Source organism: Dreissena polymorpha, chromosome 7 (assembly GCF_020536995.1).
Source record: "Dreissena polymorpha isolate Duluth1 chromosome 7, UMN_Dpol_1.0, whole genome shotgun sequence".
Taxonomy (NCBI): domain Eukaryota; kingdom Metazoa; phylum Mollusca; class Bivalvia; order Myida; family Dreissenidae; genus Dreissena; species Dreissena polymorpha.
In genome coordinates, this window is record NC_068361.1 from 15,911,786 (window position 1) to 15,932,400 (window position 20,615).

Below are 20,615 nucleotides of genomic sequence, written 5' to 3' on the forward strand. Positions count from 1 at the left end.
ACAGCTTTAAGTTTGAATTTTGTATTCCACTACTACAGATATTCAACTTCAAATATGCCTTTTTGGTAACTGTATCAGGTTACTGGCAGAATATGTACAGTATAATATCAAAGCGGAATAATGGCCGAGAACGTTTCGTTGGGACACCTATTGTTATTTATAAAATGTGTTTGTTTTTTATTTTATTTTTCTGTAATAAAATAAATTATAGTTAAGAAATGTTGGATCTGACGCATGCAAGCAGAGACATTAGGGATACTGAACTGTTTTGTCGAATGAGTATGGTTTACTGCAACGTACTTTCATACACATCATTTTGCTGCAAAATGTTGCTAGTAAAATAAAACAGTTTTAATTCATAACCTCTTGTTTAAACTCACAAAAACGTATTAATATAATGACACAATGGGATTACACTGAAACTAAGTCGAGGAGAATGGTCAGAAATATTATGAAAATGCGCACAAGCATAATAATGGTTATGTGGTAAAACAATGAAAGGAAGCAATGTAAGAATCAGCATGAATGTGGGAATGAATGTTTTGTATGCGAACATGAAATATTTTTTTTAGTTTTGGCAAACAAGTTAAATAAAAAAAATGTAGTAGTAAAAGCAAAGAGAGTTCCATGTTTAGAACAAGCTTAGATTTTTAATATATACATTTAAAGATAGTCCGATTGAACACAAACTAACTAGTATGATTTGCGACTTCATGTCTAAATATACAAAAGGCATATCGCTAACCATAGAAATTTTAGAAAAGCTTTGTCTTAAACTCAATAATGTTTTTTTTTAATGCAACAATCACCATACTTGTGCTTTCATTGAAGTAGACCGACCTAAGGTCGGACATATCAAGACTAATGGTGTTTAGAAGTTTCTTGCCGTTCGTGTCAACTTGACTGACAGATTGTCTACCAAATACCACCACATGTCCTCTGGCTGTCACGTGTAAGTTAGGTATTGTTAAGCCCGTTCTAAATACAGGATCCGGGAGTATGGATGTGACTGCTCCATCCCTGGTCAGTGTGAGAAGCGTGCCATTATGACCACCCGTCACATAGATCTTCTTTCCATCCAGGCTCACCCCAACACCTAGAACTAATCATGCACATGTTTCATTGAATAAACGAAAAAACTAATTGTTAAGAATGACGTCAACAACCACACCAAACCCGGAACTTTAAAATAAAATCCACAGCCGTTTTCATTAGGATTAAAGGGTCCTTTTCACAGTTTTGGCACGTTTTGAAGGTTGACATTAAATGCTTTATATTGATAAATGTAAACATTGGATACAGAAAGCTACAGTAACAAATCAAGAATGACATTTAAAAAAAGAAAAAAAGGTAACCCTCAGCAGGGCTCGAACCACTGATCCCCTGGAGTCCTGGAGTAAAAGGTCTACAAATTAGACCACTCGGCCATTCTTCTGAATACAATGCCAAATGTTTTTTATACTTTATATAAGCAATCCTCTTAGTTTCACAAAATATGACGACAACAACAGAACTCTCCAAATTATTAATTCGTTTCGCGTTGCAAATCTTTATAATTTTCGAGGTTTTAAATCGTCAAAATATGCATATAATGGCTATTTTAGAGCATGGCAAATGTTCAGTATTACTGTTTCCTCACAAATATCATAACTAAAAAGAAAATTTGTGAATCTTAAACAACTTTTTTTCAATTTTGTCAATTTACCCAAACGTGAAAAGGCCCCTTCCAGTTCTCTGTATAGTTTATCATATAACAAGCTAGTATAATTGTTAGGATATAACCTCACAACTACCTGGAAATATTTAGAAAAAAAGACTTATTTAAATCATCAATTAATTTAATGTTCCTTATAAATACTGAACTACTTTATCCTTAGTGTTGTCCATTTATTCTCAATCTTTTTATACGCTATTTTGATTCGACATAACCACACTGTAAAAATTTCATTTTGAGAAGAAAAATAAATGCCCCCATTTGAAGCCTGTTCAATATTGATGTATGTTTCCATTTGAAGAAGGCTTTGTCAAAAAACTAGTCAATTTACACGTCAAAATGAGGTCAAGTTATATGGCTGTTTTAAGACTGTTTTTTTTTGTAGGAAGCAGTAAAGATGTTAAACAAAATGCAACGAGTTTTTATCTTCTGCATTACTCGTGGTCCAATAGGAGAAAAATGTCAAGGTCGAAATGAGGTTATGTTATTTTGGTGGGAAAACAGTGTTCAAAGACGGACGAAAGGACGTAAAAACGTCTTTTGAAGGTTTTTACGTCCATATAATCGCTTGTATGTACTTATATTATTTGGCAACGAAAAACAATAATAGAAAGTTACCACTGTATCCTAAGTTACCACTTTATCCTGTTGATTTATCCTCGTATAACTTCTCCACTAGCCGCCCATCCATGGTGTATTGACTCACATTTTCACCGGACGTTACAAAAATGTCGTCCTGGTAAATCGCAATACCCCAAACCCGAGGTAAAAATTTCGGGAGCGTATTAAAGTTTACAATCTTCCCTTTGTCGACTTGTAACAAATCAATTTCATCATCAGGATTACCGATGCACACAATTATCGCCGTTTTGTTTGAGGATATATTACAAATGGAACACGTAAAATTAGGTATTTGTATTTTCTCTATCGAATTGTACGCCCGATTTAGGATTTTCACACTCTTATTGTGGAAGTCAGCAATTATTAATTCGCGATTTGACGATTCCCATATACCCGTTATGTGACAATCCTTTTTATCAGTCGCCGTTCGCACGTTGTATTGTGACTTATCCATTATGCTTACAATCTTGTTCGGGTCAACGACGTGATGTGGCACAGTTTCGCGAATGGCGATACTTCCAAACTCTGTACAAGAAGCACGAAACTGAGTCAAGTCCTTGTTGAGGTGAAATTCAATGGGTGCATTTGTAGCTGCTTTTCGAAGAAATAATTCTGCTGAAGGCATTTGGTCTAAACATTTTCTGTACATAATAAACGATCGCTCAGGCGACTTTTGTTGTGTGTCTTTAATGTTATACCTCTTTACGTTTACAATAAATTCAAGACTTTGTTTTCTGCTATTTTCCAAAGTAGTCTTTAATGTAGAATGCAACTCTTTCAATTGTATTTCTGTTTTGTGTTGCAGTCGGTCTAGACTGTCGTTGATCAATTGACGGGCATCGACTATTTCTTCCAACACTTTTTCGTATGACGTTTGGAGAGATATAATATTCTGTTATCCTATTTTCACCACATCCTCTAGCTCTAGACGTTCCATTAATGATTCAATAGAAGACTTCATTTGAGCCACGTCCATGGGTCGTGTGGTAGTTTTTACCTTGTCAGTCAATAAAACTACCTGACTGCATTGCCTGAAACATATATATTCATAACACCAATTAAATAATTTCATTTAAAAAGTTACCATTTATTATATGTGTAAAATGATTTTAATAATATCTATTATCGTAATTATTATTTTATATCATAACAATATCATAACACGATAACAATTTTCATTATTATATAATAACAATAATGACTTTTTTGCTATTATTTTTACATTAAGTGTTTATACCCCACTTATTTCATCCGAGGGGCATATAGATTTATTCACAGTCCGTTCGTCTGTCTGTCTGATCTTGCGCTATCTCAAACAGTACATGGTATAAGTATATTATTTCAGTGTTTCCGTCCAACAAAATGTTTGGCTGTTATGGTTAGAGAAGTAAGTAAATACTCAATTGAGAATCCTGCGAAAACTAAAAAAAACTCGGGATATGCACACGTAGACATATGGGAAATATCCACGTTGTTTTTGTTTTGGCTAGGTACACAAATGTGGTTGCCATGGTAACGGAAGTTATTAAAAACTAAGATTTGATCCTTTGGCATAACAAAAAGCGCTCTAGCTTGGTTGTTGAAACACAGGGTGGATAAAGGCCATATGTGGATTACGCATGTTATTTAAGTTGATTCTTCAGACGACAATAGAAGTAGTAGTAGAAGTAGAAGTAGTAGTAGTAGTAGAAGTAGTAGTAGTAGTAGTAGTAGTAGCAGTAGTAGTAGTAGTAGTAGTAGTAGTAGTAGTAGTAGTAGTAGTAGTAGTAGTAGTAGTAGTAGTAGTAGTAGTAGTAGTAGTAGTAGTAGTAATAGTAGTAGTAGTAGAAGTAGTAGTAGTAGTAGTAGTTGTAGTAGTAGTAGTAGTATTTGTATTATCATATCGTATTTAATATGTTCCTATAAATGGCAACATATATATATTAAAAATAGGGATTGATGATGTAGAATTTAATTTCTTATTTAATATTTATTTCTTAGTTCAACTAATCTTATTTCTCGCTACGAAAAAAAAATCGCCACCCTGTCTCACCATTTGTTTAATGTTATCGCCACTTAAAGAAAAAAGAGCCATTTTATAGCCATTCTTAACTTATAGTCTTTAATGCGTATACAATGCATGTATTCTATTTTATTCAAACCATATTACGCTAATCTTTACTTTAATGTCCAGTTTTATTATGTGGTAATGATACAATATATATACACTGCATTTTCCAAATAAGCCACAAACCTGCGTTATTATAACGGATCGCGTTTATAAATAAGTTCAATGCTCATATATTGCCATCTTGTGATGTCATCACGTCATTTGCCAAAATATTCATATACCGTATCCAAATCAGGATACATACCGCTTTTGTAGAACAAATATATATCCGATAATGCCATTTAATCACGAAATCAATTATAAAAAGCTGGACAGTATTGACTATGAATGTGTTTAAGAATTTCATAAGCACAAAGGTATGCCACGTTTTTGAAAAGAAGCGTGCAGTAAATTATGGGACGTTTTTTTGCAATCGAATATGCGCAAAGAAGGTACCGCGAAGTGCGCTGTTCAAATTTAATTATAACTGCCAATGGACGAATGTATTTAAATGTAGAATGAATAAGCAATTATTTATTGCGACATACGAGCATGAACAAAACGTGCATCACGGGGACTCTCGATTGGTTGGCGATAAGCGTCGTTTTTTAAATGTAAGGGTCCTCTTAAATTAAAACCCTTATTTGTTTATCGTAAATTACAATGTTTGGCAAATTGTTGATACGGAACACACGAAATCGTAACATAAGACCAAACAAACCAATAAGCTTTGTACAAACCTCCCATTATGACACGTCTTCTTATTTTTGCACGTGGAAAATAAAGCCTTCCAACCACGCTTTTCATGCATGACAACTAATGCGTTCTGATTAAAAAATACATTTACTTCCACCTGATAGACTCAACCGAGGGGAGGAGCTATGGCTCTACTGGCTTGATATTGGGAAACAAAATTGCCGAGTATTCATGTTTGCGATTTTCGTTTCCGGTCAGGTCGCTTATGCCATTTGTTAACCGAGAAAATCCCTTTTACGCCACTTGTTTTCGCAAATTGAACGATTTCATCGCCATATTTCTAAACCTTTCGCATTTTGCGACAATTGCAAACGGCAGCGGGAGCTGCTAATTATGGAAAATCGGCACACTCGATGGATGAGCAAAAAAAACGTAATTGCACATAATGTTTTAACACGTGCCGAGTATAAATATTTTGTGTTCGGAAAATCATGCAAGCTCATAAACGTTACAGTTAAGCAATTGCTTTTTTTCACGCAGTAAACTTAAGTTAAACAGTTCCACGTAATCAAATGCTCATCTCAGAACTCCTGACCATCGTTGAATTAATTTCCATATGTTCATATATTGATATAATTAGATGTACATGTTTTTTGAAAATTAAGTAGGAACAAAAATTGTACAATACAACATATGAACAAAGTTGAAAACTCGGAACCGATTATTCAACTGCCGTACATAACGCGAGCTAGGAAACACAACCGTTGTTTTGGCCTTTTCGTTTATATAATATGAAAAATTAAACTTATTTAGTCGCTTACTTGTGATTACGGAGATGACAGACGTGTGACAGAGCAGCTTTTCATCATCTTCGCAGAACATCGTCAGTTTCTCAGTTGTGTGCTCCTCACAAAACTCCAGTGAATCATCCACTGTTTTAGTTACAGGCCAGTTGTCACTTCCCCCTTTCTCAGTTACTGAATGTTCCTCGTGAAACTTATTATGGGTTAACACACAACTGTCACAGAAATATTTTGAACATTTCTTACAATGAAACCGTCCTTCTTTATATATGCCATCATCTTCGCAGATTAAACAACAAACGTCGTAAAAAAACATCGGAACCTTTGTGCTGCAATGTTTCCAACGTGGCCGCCATTTTCGTATGAACATACATTCCATGTCCCTTTATCAAAGTGTGAACCTTGGAAGTGTTTATCTACGTTAAGGCCTGGCATATGTGTTCGCTTGGTTTACACAGGTCTTTCTGAAATACTTAATTTCCGAATTTGTTTATGCCAAGGTAAACATTATTCAGTTTACAGAAGGTGATAACATTACTTTTTTATTAAAATGGTTCTTAATGAATTTAAAAATGCAAACAAACAGGTAGGTGAGTCAACTCAGCAAGAGATCCGATAGAAATATATATATATATATATATATATATATATATATATATATATATATATATATATATATATATATATATATATATATATATATATATATATATATATATATATATATATATATATATATATATATATATATATAACAGCTTATATTTACATAAACAATGATACTTTCGTATGCCATGGCTACAATTTACCTGTACATTAATTTTTTTCTCTCAAAATATGTTAAAATTATGGCCGTTGACAATTTAAGGAGTGTTCCGCCAGATTTGTAAAGCGAGAATATTTGCACTCTATCACGAGTATATTTTACGCGGTTACCGTGAGGTTTAAACTTCTTATCAGGGGCAGTTCGATAATTTTTTACCAATCCATATAACGAGAGGCGCCCAGATTACATTTAAACAAAGTCTTTATCTCTATCATGTACAATCTTAATCTTCATTTTTTCAACACTGATATTCGTCATTTAGTGCGTCGAAAAACAAGCGATAAAGTTGAAGGGCAGTTGCTTTTACTTTAGAACACTAAACACACGTATAAGGGTTTTAAAAATTAGTTTAAAGAAATGTGATATATTTGATTTCCATGAAGTTAAGAATATCATTGCTACTTCTGATGAGTCAGTATTCTTTTTAGATGGATCGTACGGGCAACGCAAAAGGTGCAACATGAGAAAAGGCGAAACAGTTAGAATCAAATTTAAGTTTGTAAATTATACTCTTTAGCCGAGGGTTGTATGGCATGGGCTGATGTCTCTTACAAAGGAAAATCCGATAGTCGCTATCTCGAAAAGGTATTAAACTTAATAGAAAGGTCTATATCAATGAGGAATTGAAGTTGTTTGTTCAAATGACGGTCCGAACATGTTTCCAGAAGGTCGAAAGTCAATTGTTTTTCATCAGGACAGTGTCTCAATTCAGACATCTAAACAGACACTCCAACTTTACAAGAAAGAGAATGTAAATTTAATGACTGTGAAGAATGGATGCCAAAGTCTCCGGGTGCTGCTCAAGTGGACTTTTTCTATAAAGGGAATCATTAAACGCCGTCTACAGAAGCGCAACGTTAACTCTTTTCAACAAGCGTAGGTTTTAAAAAAGCTCTTCAGGACGAGAAAAACTTGACCATAATATCTTTAAGAAAACTCCAATCGTGACCGAAAAGTTGTATGCTTATTAACGCATGTCTTTGATCGAATATTGAACACTGACTTAAAGAAAAATACTGTTGCAATTGTTATTGTGAGCCATTGCTTTTGTTCAAATATACTCTGTGCGCCTTCCGTTTAAAAAAAAAGGTTAATTCATATAGAAAGGTAGTGTATAATGGTTTTTTTTTTAATCATATTGCCACTGATGATGATATGGAAATACAAAACCACATAGCAACCATTGCTGTTGACTTAAACTCAATCGCATTATTAAGGACACACACTGTGAAATGCACATCCCAGCTTAAAATTGTACATGCCGAGTGCAAGATGTCCTGAGAGTTAACTATATTTCTGTTTCATGCTTCGCCATAGCGATTTTTGTAAAAATGATGTTGATATTAAGTATGAACAGCAGAATAATTGTACGGTTAAGATGTTCAAAACATGTTTGTGTTTATATAATGCTATTTTTTAACGAATAAAACAAAAACGCTGCAATAAACCATGCATTTTATTTTTAAGAAAGTTTTGCGTTCAATTCATGAATATTTCCCTAGTCAAAACATTGTCAATATTCATTCATGACCCAATTGATTTAGTCCAAGTCAAAATTAAGGTCAATTGCAAGGTAAAAATTTGGTTAAGTTATTTGGGTGTTTTACAAGTATTAATAAACAATATCCTAACATGTATAACATCTTTGTAGCAAATAGTAATGATGTTAAACAAAACGGGTAATTTTTGGGTGAATCAAGAATCCGGACCTTCATACTAAGTTTAAGTCAAACCGTTGACCAATCATATGGCCACAATAAGATTGAAGACATCATCCATAAATGTCTCAGAAGTTTGTAAAAACAATTTCTAATGTTGAACGAAACATTTGGGTAACCTTAATACGTATGTTTGGACGGACATAACAACGGACAGGTAAAATGCTAATTGCCTCCCGGCATCTGTAGTTGATTTGGGCATACCAATCACTTCGCGTTCTCAAATGCTTGGTGTTACTCTTGAACGGGCCTATAATCAGTGAAAGCTCTTAATGTATGTGGCAAAACAAACCAAATATAGTACATTACCAGCATATCTACATTTAGATTTATCCTCATATAACGTCTTCACTTGTCGCCCAGTCATGGTGTATTGATAAACTGCAGTACCGGATGTTACAAACAAGTCGCCTTTGTGAATTGCAATACCGTAGCATCGATGGTTCAATTGCAGACGATTTATTTTTTCCATCCTCCCTTTTTTCACTCGTAAGAAATGAATTTCATTAACGGAATCGTCGTTGCATACAGAGACCGCCATCTCGTTGGGGGACATGTTGCACATGGACATGGGCGAAGTAGGTAATTGTATTTGCTCTATCATAGTGTACGCCCTATTTAGGAGTTTAACACAATTGTTGGCACCGTCAGCAATCAGTAAATCCCCATTTGACGACTTGCATATACCCGTTATGTAACTAACGTACTTATCAGTCGTTATTCGCGCGTCGTATTGTGACTTCTCCATAATGCTTACAACCTTGTTAGGGTCACTAAGGTAATGCGACACAGTTTCTTGACTGGCAATAAGTCCAAAGTCTGTGGACGAACGAAGAAACTTCTCCAAATCTGTGTTGAGATGAAATGCAATGTCTTCGTTTTTAGTTGCATCTCGAAAAAATAAATCTGCATAGTCGGTTTGGTCTAAACATTTTCTGTACATAATAAACGACCGCTCAGGCGACGTTTTGTGTATTTCTTTAATGTTATAACCCTTCATCATTGAACTAGATTGAACGCAATATTTTGTTACAAATTCCAAAGACTTCTTTAATGTAGAATGCAAATCTCTTAATTTTCTTTCTGTATTTTGTTGCCGTTGATCTAGTTGTTCGTTTATCTGACGACGTGCATCAACTATTTCTTCCAACACTTTTTCGTACATCCTGTTGAGATACTTAATATTTTGTTCTCCCATTTTCATCGTATCCTCTAGACGTTCCATCAATGATTCATATGTAGTATGTATCTGAGCTTCTTCTAAGGGTCGTGTTGTACGTTTTACCATGTCAGTCAATAGAACTACTTGACTGCATTGTCTGAAACATATAAATGCATACCAACAATGGATAATTATATTATAAGTATATCAACATTAGTATTATTTATCTGTTTTTTTAAATTGAATGTTATAATTTGTATTATCGTAATTACGGACGAACGCATCAAACGACTATGTTTAAACCAGTTTAGTATTCATAATTATTGTGTATGTATGAAGTAAATAATAACATTGTTATGTTGAAAACTTTGGACCTGTGATGTTTTATTTAACTATGTTATATTGTCTGTAGGAATAATGGATAATTAACACACTAGACGTTATCAAAACAATGAAACTTCATTTCACGAACACGCTGCGTTCTAGTAATCAATCATACGTTATTTTCATACAAGTAAACATTATATTAAAACATATATCGTAAACTTGTATTGCGTTGTGTATGGGAAATCAAGTACACATATTAACGTGAATATAAGCGTTTCGTTTTTCACGTATTGAACGGAGAAAAACTTCAGGTAAACATTTTCACTTTAACAAATGAGTAGCATAGAACCAACAATACACTTTAATTTTTATCCCATTTTCACCGCGACATTGACGGTATAACACGTTGTGGGATATACTTGCTTGTATTCAACACTGTGGAATATACCTGTCGCGTGCACGGACTACTTTTTAAATGACGTCATGCGATATACGCTAAAATTAGGTCGATTTTATAACGAAAGCATATACATTTGACATTTAACTTAAATATTAAGAATGTACAACAAGCCATACACATATCGCACAGTTCATGAATAATCTGCTATGTTTGCTTTCCTATTTAATTCACGTTAGGCATAGAGCTGTGTAAAGTATAAGATGGTAAAAATAGCACCACACTGGAATTGGGAACGTCCCATTTTGTACACGGGTATTTTCTACTTATTTATCTGTTGTGTACTGGAATGTTTTCCATTCTTTGTGTATTTATATATTAAATTATTTTCTCGTACAATAAGGGCATTTACCATAGATAAATAAAACATTGTGCAAGTTTAAACATAATTATGTTTGTATGCAGAAATCTGCAAATGCAACCGAGTTTACCAACGGCTATTATTAGATAAACTGCTCCGGTTCATTTGAACAGCAGTAATGTAGAGTACATGACGTAGCGTGTGACGAAGAAGAAAGTTTGTCGCGTTCATAGACTCATTTGAATAAAGTGATAGAATGGCATAAGGGTCTTTATTTAACTATGCTAAAATAATTATTAAAGACCCTAGATGCAAAATCGTCAATTATTGAGTTAAATGGATTATTAGATGGATTTTAAAGGATAATTAAAGGTAAGATACTAGTTCTTACGTGTTTTGATTTTTGTTTGTACTTTTGTCGTTCCCTGTTCTCGGGGAAATGATTTTAACATGGGCGCCATTGATGCATCGGATCACACACGGCATACCCATAACGTTATATAAAAAACACGTTCTGCGCGTCCTTAAATTCGTCGTCCGAAGTCGGAAAACGTATTGCCCTGTATATTTTGTCAAATAAAGTGTCAGTCGCTGCAATTGTCTGTTTACTCGTCAAAATTGTCAAGGACTTCGATAGCTAAAGAAACTTCAGCGTACAGTTTATTTAGTATTGAAAGACCTGTACAAAGTCGCGCCAGTCAAAAATCATAAAAAGCGACATTTAAAGTTATGGTAGCCAGAACTAGGTCGTCGATGGTGTACATGTATGTTGACATCGACAGCATTTTGTCAGGAGCAATCGCCGCCATATTGGATTTGATAATTTTCTTTCGAAAATAAAATGAATCTTCTTTTCGCGGTCGTAATGTGTTAAAATTCGCATACTGCGTAAAATTGAATGTAGGCATATGGTGATATTTTTTACTTGTTTTACAGTTTGTGTGTGAATTTTTTAAAGACTATTTTGCGTACCAGAACAAATACATGTATATCACTACGCATGGTTACATTTGTTAGATTTTTAGCGCTTTTATGACTGAATTAAAATTATTGTTAAGGTTATTAGATCTATTTATGTTAAATGTCACGTTGAAAAAATCAAATGGGATAAATAGAATACAAGGATTAGCGTTGAATACAGAGAAGTTTATGTTGCTCGGCTCGAACACCGAAAGCGCTCGCCAAGGCTCGCGCTTCCGGCGTTCTAAGCCTCGCAACATAAACTTCTCTGTATTCAACGCTAACCTAGTATTCTCTATATGTCTATATATTGATATCAATAGATATACGTGTTTTTGTATAAAATAAAGCGAACCATTTAACAATACAACATATGCTTTGCAAATGTTACAACTTGGGCCAATACTAATTAGGTGTACCGTTATAGACAGTTTCCACATCGGCGCCGTGTATTGTTGTGTAAGTTATAAATTATATTATTAGTTTAATTTAACTTTAAAGATCTAGGAAACAAATCAGGGGTGGCGAAATCTCAAAAAACTATACTTGTCCACGGACAACAATTTAGGAAATTTAACTTGTCCGTTGCTGAACTACACTTGTCCGTTAAACTTAATGTTTATATAAATTATAAACGCATTTATTGTTATACCTACACATGTACCATTCTAATCAGAGAAAATAGTGGCCAGTTTCTTAGAAAACTGATGATGGCAAGGGTGTAATCCTCGTTGAAATTGTGCATTTCATATGCGTTATATTGTCAAAACATTTTTTCATCACGTTAATTGTTTTAACAAAGACTCGTTGAATTAATTACACACAACTGTAAACGTTTTGTTTTATTCTCAAATGAGCATAAGTAAATGTGTAATCCGACAAACACTTCTGAATTTTAATGACAGCCATTTCCATATGCAACGTAACTATCCGGCAATGCTCGAATTTGTATGAAATAACATGAGAAAAAAATGATGCTAGAATTTAGCCAACATTTGGTATGGGAAGGTATAAACCCGGAAATGTCCGGAAAACCCGGAATTCTTTTAGGTAAAACCAGGAAAAGGTAAAAATGGTTATAAATGCATTATTATTCGTCCGATATGAATTATAATGGTACCGTTGGAAAGAAGAGCATTCAAAGCTTCTAACGATATGAACATATTGTTTGGCAGGGTCGGGGTCGGTCTGTAAATTGCGGTCAAAGTCCGTCTACTTTTAGTGTGTTTTTTTCGCACACAAAAAATGCTTAATGGAAAACCCGGAAAAGGTAAAAGTGGTTTAGAGGAAACAGTTTTATTCATTCGATATTAATTAAAATGGTACCTTTGTAAAGAGGATCCTGATAAGTGCCTACGAATGATTTTGATTTATATATTATATTGGGGGTAAATAGTATATATGATGGCTTTTGTTGCCGTGAGAGCAATAAGGGAAAGACAGCGGGTGGTTTGACTATTTTCCCTCGTGATCTTATTTCTGGAGTCAACTTATTATTTTATTAAAAACATGCGACGTTGTTTTTGTTTCATTTCATTGTGCCTTAGAAAGTTACAGTTATGTTGCTCTTGTGAACATACAACCATTGAGTAGTTGAATAGTTTAATCAAATTAAGCGTATTCTCTTTTATTGTAGTTTGATTGAAATTGTCATGCAATTAGGTTAATTAGTGTTTTGCTTTTGAAGGTTTTTTTTCCTTTGGCAAAGTGTAATGTGTCGGCGCCCTTAAACCGGGTCTAAACCTCAGGCTATGCGTTGCTTTGCATTTGCCATGTTAATGCGGTGACCCCAGTGTGTGTCGTGTTTTTTGTCTTGTGTCTAATTAAATTGCAATTGGCCACATGCCTTAAATGACCGGCCTTGTTTTGATGATACAATAATTTCCTGCAGATGCAACTTGATATTAACGTTATTTATAATTGATATTGGACTCGAATCTGTTAGTTCATCCATAATACACAATTATTAAACAGCGTACATTCATCAGCATAATTCGCTAAACGTTATATGAAGCGATGTATCTTATTAGAATTTTCAAAACCCTAGTGTGTGTGTTTCCAAAATAATCGTACATTATGATAGTATGACGATATTTTGTACAATCCTGACAGACGCGTTAACTGATTTATATTTGCGTAAATTACTTGTATTGCCCTCTTTTCGTTATTATTGATGAAAATACGGAGCTTCATATCACGTTCGGTTATCTCTAGCGCCACCTCTGTTTGGAGTTGTATTATTTATTGAGTCAACTATACTTCCAAGAAGGTACTTGTAACCGATAGTAAAAATGAAGATAAGTACGTTTATATGTCTTCAACGATATCACAAGTCCCTTAAATGTAACATGTGGAAAACAGCAATTAAGATTAAAGAAACCTCAGCTAATGTAATTTACGTCAGGCACAACACGTATAAAACAATGCCCAATTACCGGGGTCTTTGTGCCGATGTCGTTTGAACAGATAACGAACACAACAACCTGTAATGATGGTTTAATGTATAATGAACAGGATTTGATGTGAATAAAAGATAATATATCCCTTTTCCGTATATACAAGAGAAATTGAGAAAAATAAGCTTCAGTCTCGTGAAAATGTGACATTTTAAGTCGTGGGGACAAAGCAGGATGAAGATCCTTATCGCGCATGCATACCACCGCTTTAGTTTTACATGAATTTGGTGGGGTTATCACAGGGGAGGGCGGAGGCGGGCACAAATCTTGACCAAAGCGTGACCAAACGATCGTTATTTGGGCATTCATAACGGTGAATATAAGTGACACGAGTGTGGTGCTTTATGAAAATTTTGGTTTGGGGGACTCAAAAAATGTATTTGAAAATCTTAACAAGTATTATCAAAGTACGGAATCCGGATAGTGCCATTAATAATATCGTCCTTCTTTCATTACGGGCGATAGAACAAGTAATATCAAGTAATATCAAGTAATATCAAGAAACATGACGTTTCTATGGTGTGTTTTTTCAATAACAAATATGTGTCACTATGAGTTGTGTATTGGCTGCAGCGAATCTACCGTGTATCTCATTTCTGGAGAAGATCCTATCAGCAGCTAGGCCAGTGTTGACCAATTCACAATGAATTAACTAATAAGGATCTTGTGTATTCATTTTTGATACAGTGTATTCATGGCTCAAATCTCATTATTGCTGGTATGACACACCGTACTTTGTGCGACTAAACAATGCAAATGAAAATAAATCCAGAAACAGAAACTTAAGAGAAATGGCGAGTTGATACGGATTAAACTGTATATAGTTTAATATAAGTATATACAAATATACACAATCGATCTTTAAAAAAATAACATGTTGTTTTTTTTTAATTCCGTAGTATTGTTCTGATATTCTAGATGTGTTTAGAAGATCATCATATTTGCCAAACATTTACAGGGATATTTTTATGATATAATAGAATAACATTATCACTTACAAGCGGGTTTTTAAATTGCCTCGATCAAAATTACATTCTCAACCTTATTCAACATATAAATTATTGTGTTCTTTATTAATTAGGAAACATACATGCATTCCTAAATGAAAACTTTATTTTTAATATACATTCTGTTTTGACGGTAATAGCCGTTTTACTGCGACAGTGAATTGTTAGCATGAATTAGCTTTACACATAAGTATATAGCTTCTGTATGGGGGAATTAGGTAGAGTCCGACAGATTCCTGTACAATTGAGGTTAATAGAGGCAAATATTACAAGGGCCAGAACTTCCTAAATAATAGGCAATATATAACTTCCGGCATTAACGTACAACTGCATGTCGCCCTGAGTATAAATGAAAATCCATTGAAATTATAAGAGGAGATGCGTTCACAAGAAATTATTCTTATACTAAGTATATTGAAAAAATAATCCAAGGGTCATTAGTTCAGTTTAACGGTAAGCGATATTTAAATTTCCGAAAAAAAGACGAGAGAGCTTATGTCCGCACCTATGAAATTGACGGGAGGGTTTTTATCCGGATGCCTTATATTCCTATTATATGCATGTTAAGTGATAATGTCGAAAGAAAAGCGTGTTGCACGAAAATCGACTTTAAATACTCCAAACTAAATTTTAGGGTCGGCAAGAAAAAAAACGTCGGGTCGGGTTACCGGAAACAATTTTACGCTTTAAAACTGTACCTTTAAAACAGAAAATGTCATAATTTGGTAGGGAAATCAAACGACTTATACACATCGCACATCTGATATTGAAAAAATACTTTTGCATATTTTAGGAACGTCATAAATTTTCCTTCACAACGATATTATTTTAATTCAAGTCGGTAGAAAATATTGCTTTTATAATTACTCTTATCTTTTCCGAATTTTACGCAAAACATAATTAGGCATTAGAAATCATAAAACTTTACCAACTTTGGACGCTAACAAGAGTGCTAATTTGATATTGTAAAACATTATTGTTGCATGTTATACAAACCTTAGAGGGCCTTTCTACTAGGATACAATTATAATTAATATGGAAAAAATAATATAGCTTTTATAATCACTTAAACATAGGTTTTCCTTAAATGTCGGTATCTCTGTTTTTTGTATTATATATTGTGAAATGCGCATTTTTCAGCTGATTCGTTTGATATAATTATCATGACGCTATGTTAAAAAATTAAAATTGTATTAAGAAAACATGTACATCACATGCGCAATTTTTCTTGATGGACGGACTTTTTGACGTTACGTCATAGCATATTTTGATAATAACATGAGTATAATATTGACACATCATTTAAATGTTGTTAACCTATACAATTACAACTATTATTGTAACACTTGATCAATATCAAATTTCGTATTTTGCATGGTTTGTTTTTGAATACACGTTTAAAAACAACAAATAAAATAAGTTGTAAATAAACTTAGTTTCACACAAGACAAACACATACCATATCTCCAGGTTAATTTCAAAACTGTGTTGACTGCCATTACTACGAAAGTACAAGTTTTTAAATGAAATAACGAAATTAATCCTGAACTTCTTCCATTTAGCTTTTGTTTTGACATTTTTATTATCTTATATTTATTCAAACCAAGTTATACATGAACAGCACATTCGTCTTTAAATACTACTTGTATGTATACGCTGCACTGTATCTTTTTGAGCAACAGTATTTAAAAGTATTTTATTAAAATAATAGACTTGCAAAACCAGAATAGTTGTTGATAACCTGTCATTAGGCTAACGGAGTTTACATTTTGCAAATGCATTTTGTGTTTTGACCTTTTTGGTCAGTCATCCTGGTTATTCACAATATCATGAGGCGTTTATGACACAAAGGTTGCATTGTATCAACCCATTCAGAACAGTAGTATTATGTTATAACGTATTGGGTTGTTGGTTACATGGTTAACACGTACTACAGTATTTTTAAAATGGTATCAACGCCATTGATAAGAAATGAAGCATTAGGAAGACTAGCAAGCATTGATTAACAAAGTATAAAAATGAAGTGTCTTGAAACATTACACGTGTTTATATTTGCGTACACAACCGGATTTATTAGCGGGATATTGTGAGTACAACGCCAAAATATACTGCCGACATAATTATTTTGTTTACCAAATATCTCCGCTCAATTTTTACGCCATTGCTTTCGGATTGGCCAAACGCGTCCAATTGTGTCGTATCATATGATCAATTGTTCAAGTTATCTTTTTTGTGAGGGAAAACTTTTTTTTCCTGTTAACGTGTTATTTGGTGTTTTATCTCAACATAATCTTCCGGTCTTTACATCCATGTCAGTTGGATTTGAATGAATTTTCTTCCTGTCCAATTGTGTCGTACCATATGATCAATTGTTCAAGTTTTCTTCTTTGTCAGGGAAAACTATTTTTTTCCTGTTTACGTGTTATTTGGTTTTTATCTCAACATAATATTCCGGTCTTTACATCCATGTCAGTTAAATTTTAATGAATTTTCTTCCTGTCTTTTTTAGTTTCGGGTTTGAATTATACAATTGGAAAACCAATCAAGCACACGCGAGTAAGTTGTACTTCAGGAAGTAGTGTGATTTTGCTTTAAATGCATAATATTGCTTCATAAGCTCACTTGAAAATACGTCATGATGTTATAAGTCAGTCGTAATTGTATGTAGCGAGTTCTACCATTCAACTCGGTTAAAACCACAGTGGTGTTTTAAAACAGTATTTCAATATATAATTTTCATTTTTGCAGATGAAATAAGCCAGGAAATGTAATGTTCAAATGATACATTATATATATGTTTTTTATACATAATGACTATTTTACCGTCTTTGTTCAACTTTAATATAAATTGTAGTTGATTCAAACGGAACACTTCACCCAATCAACGGAACTGTACGTAATCCAACTCGGCTTTCGGCTTTTCACGTCCCAACGTCCCGACGTTTGTGAGTCTAGAAATTTAGTTAGGTAGGAGCGATGTGACACACTCTGGGTTTTCCGGACATTTCCGGGTTTTATACCTCCCCTTTGGTATTAATAATGCATTTTAAAATTTAAGACGAACGTTCAACATTTAGGTACGGAATGAACGAGCAAACCAGTCTGTATACTGCCTATTAAACAGACGGGCCGAATGTTGAAAATGCGGCATGCTAGCCTCCTGGTCTCTTATCATGCTTATAGAATAAGCGAGACCACTGTGCAGGAGAGTGCCCATATTTTAGCTTGATTGCTCCGCAAATAGCACTGACAATGTTATCGGGTGTCAACATCCGATTTTGTAAAACATAATAACGGCTTTAATACAATCTATTTTTTTGTATTTCTCAACCCGACTGGTTGTCCACGGACAACTTAATTGAAAAAAATCAGTTGCCCGGACAAACAAATGTACGACTCGGGCAACTCGGACATTTGATTTCGCCACCCCTGCAAATAGTAAGATGTGTTTGTTATTTATAATAATTTGCCTTATTTATTCACTTACCTGTGATTACGGAGATGACAGACGTGGCAGAGCAGCTTCATATCACATTCACAGAACATCGTCAGTTTCTCCGTTTTGTGCTCCACACATAACTCTAGTGAATCAACAGACTTGTTGTCACTTTCTTTTCTTGCAATTACTGAATGATCCTTGTGAAACCTATGGTGGGTAAACTTACAATTTTCACAGAAATGTTTTAAACATATATGACAATAAAACAGTCCTTCTTTCTGTATGCCATCATCTTCGCAGATTGAACAACACACGTCGTAAAAAATGTTTGAAACTTTGTGCTGCGACGTTCCCAACTTAGCCGCCATTTGTGTTTGCACCTGCTTTCGATATACCAATATCCATAACGTGTACTACGGAAGTGTTTATCTTCGATACGTTATCTACGTTTAGGTCTGATATATTGCATCACGAGGTTATATCATGGTTTATTTCTGTATTATCTCAAAATAAATATTGACTCTTAAAACACGAGTGATATAATGATTGGGTATGTTTATCAAATGGTCTTTTAATTATAATAAATACGTTCAAACAATAAAAGAAAATTATAGATTCTGCTTTAAACTTGATATTTTAAATCCCGAATAACTTTCAAATTGTGTTTCAATTATAGCAGCTTATTAATTTTTTTTTCATGTTTTATTACGAAGGGTAGTTTTCAGTTTACATAAATTAATAAAATTGCTTATGATATCGGAATCCAAAACTACATTGAAACACTTAGCTGTCGTACTTAAACCAAACACATTATTTAGGACACATTATGTGAAATGCCCATCACGGTATTTAATAATAAATAAATAACGGCGAAGTGTCTGTACGAGTTCTTCTAATTGAATCACGTATGCTTCGCCGTTCTCGACAGTTGTAAAATGATGTTGATACTTAAAATTCAAAAAAAGTATCCTTCTTATTGTATTAACTCATATGCAAATGCATACATTGATGTCTAGTGATTATTTGATTTATTCCATATATAACGAATATAACTATGTAAAGGATTGACCAAAAAAATCGTATTCATTAGAAACAAACGTTACATATACATTATTTACCATTCATACAGTTGTGCCGAATATTACAAAATCATACAGCCATATATAAAATAAAAACAACTTCCCACATAAATAAGTATAATTCTGAAGTCTTTTAACATTTTTTAATGAGCAGTATATTTGTGAAAGCCTATTATCACTTGGGAACAATCATAATCTTCAAAATAATGCATATTCGATTCGCACCGGGCCTTTTTAAAATTCAAAATTACAATGCACTTCGTAAATGAGACAGTCAATTTAAATGTAAAGTCTTATCTTTGCAATTGTTGATTTTGCATTTCAGGATAAAATATATGATAGCAAATGATGATCATTCCACAAAATATTTTGAGGAAAGAAAATTTACCAAAAAAACATCGGACCATCATGAAACTGTGTTATAATGTGTGTGGACATATTATCTCAACAATGTCCGATAACCAGCAAGATAGTCCGAAACTCATCTGAACTATAACTCTAGATTATTAGACCCACTGCTTAATCATGGCCCTTGAATAGTCTTACATTTCCCAACTTACTATTATACGTACTCAAATATCTTTAAGAGCGTTATAATCAGACTTGGTGAAAATCTTTATGGGCATGTCATCTCAACCAAGTTCGATAATAAAACAAAATTGTCTTGAGCACTCTAAATTACGGCCCTTGAGGTAACCAGAGTAGCCAAATTTACATTGTCGACTCTCAAAATCTAACAGTTTGTATCGTTTAAATATCAATTTAGTGTGGTTAAAAAAATCACCGCATATAAATACATGTTTTTGATTTCAAAATCAACACAACCTCGCTCTTAAAACTGGCGTATTTTGTAATATACCTCTACTTGTGTTCAAAGCATTATCTTGGTCTTTGTTTACATTTAGTCGACATTGACAAAATATCTCACTTTTTAAAATATCGGCAATAACAGGATATAAT

General features: G+C 33.7%; 1 protein-coding gene across 1 annotated transcript; it reads right to left on the bottom strand.

Annotated features, from left to right (window-relative positions):
- Nucleotides 1-378: 378 nt before the first annotated feature.
- On the bottom strand, nucleotides 379-19,006 carry LOC127840084 (probable E3 ubiquitin-protein ligase MID2). Its single transcript, XM_052368482.1, has 5 exons — nucleotides 18,625-19,006; nucleotides 8,777-9,786; nucleotides 5,942-6,395; nucleotides 2,351-3,366; nucleotides 379-1,102 (listed from the first exon to the last, which is right to left on the bottom strand). Exons 1-3 carry the CDS (start codon nucleotides 18,942-18,944, stop codon nucleotides 6,340-6,342), a joined length of 1,386 nt encoding a protein of 461 aa, XP_052224442.1. The 5' UTR covers nucleotides 18,945-19,006; the 3' UTR covers nucleotides 379-1,102; nucleotides 2,351-3,366; nucleotides 5,942-6,339.
- Between the last annotated feature and the right edge of the window lie 1,609 nt (nucleotides 19,007-20,615).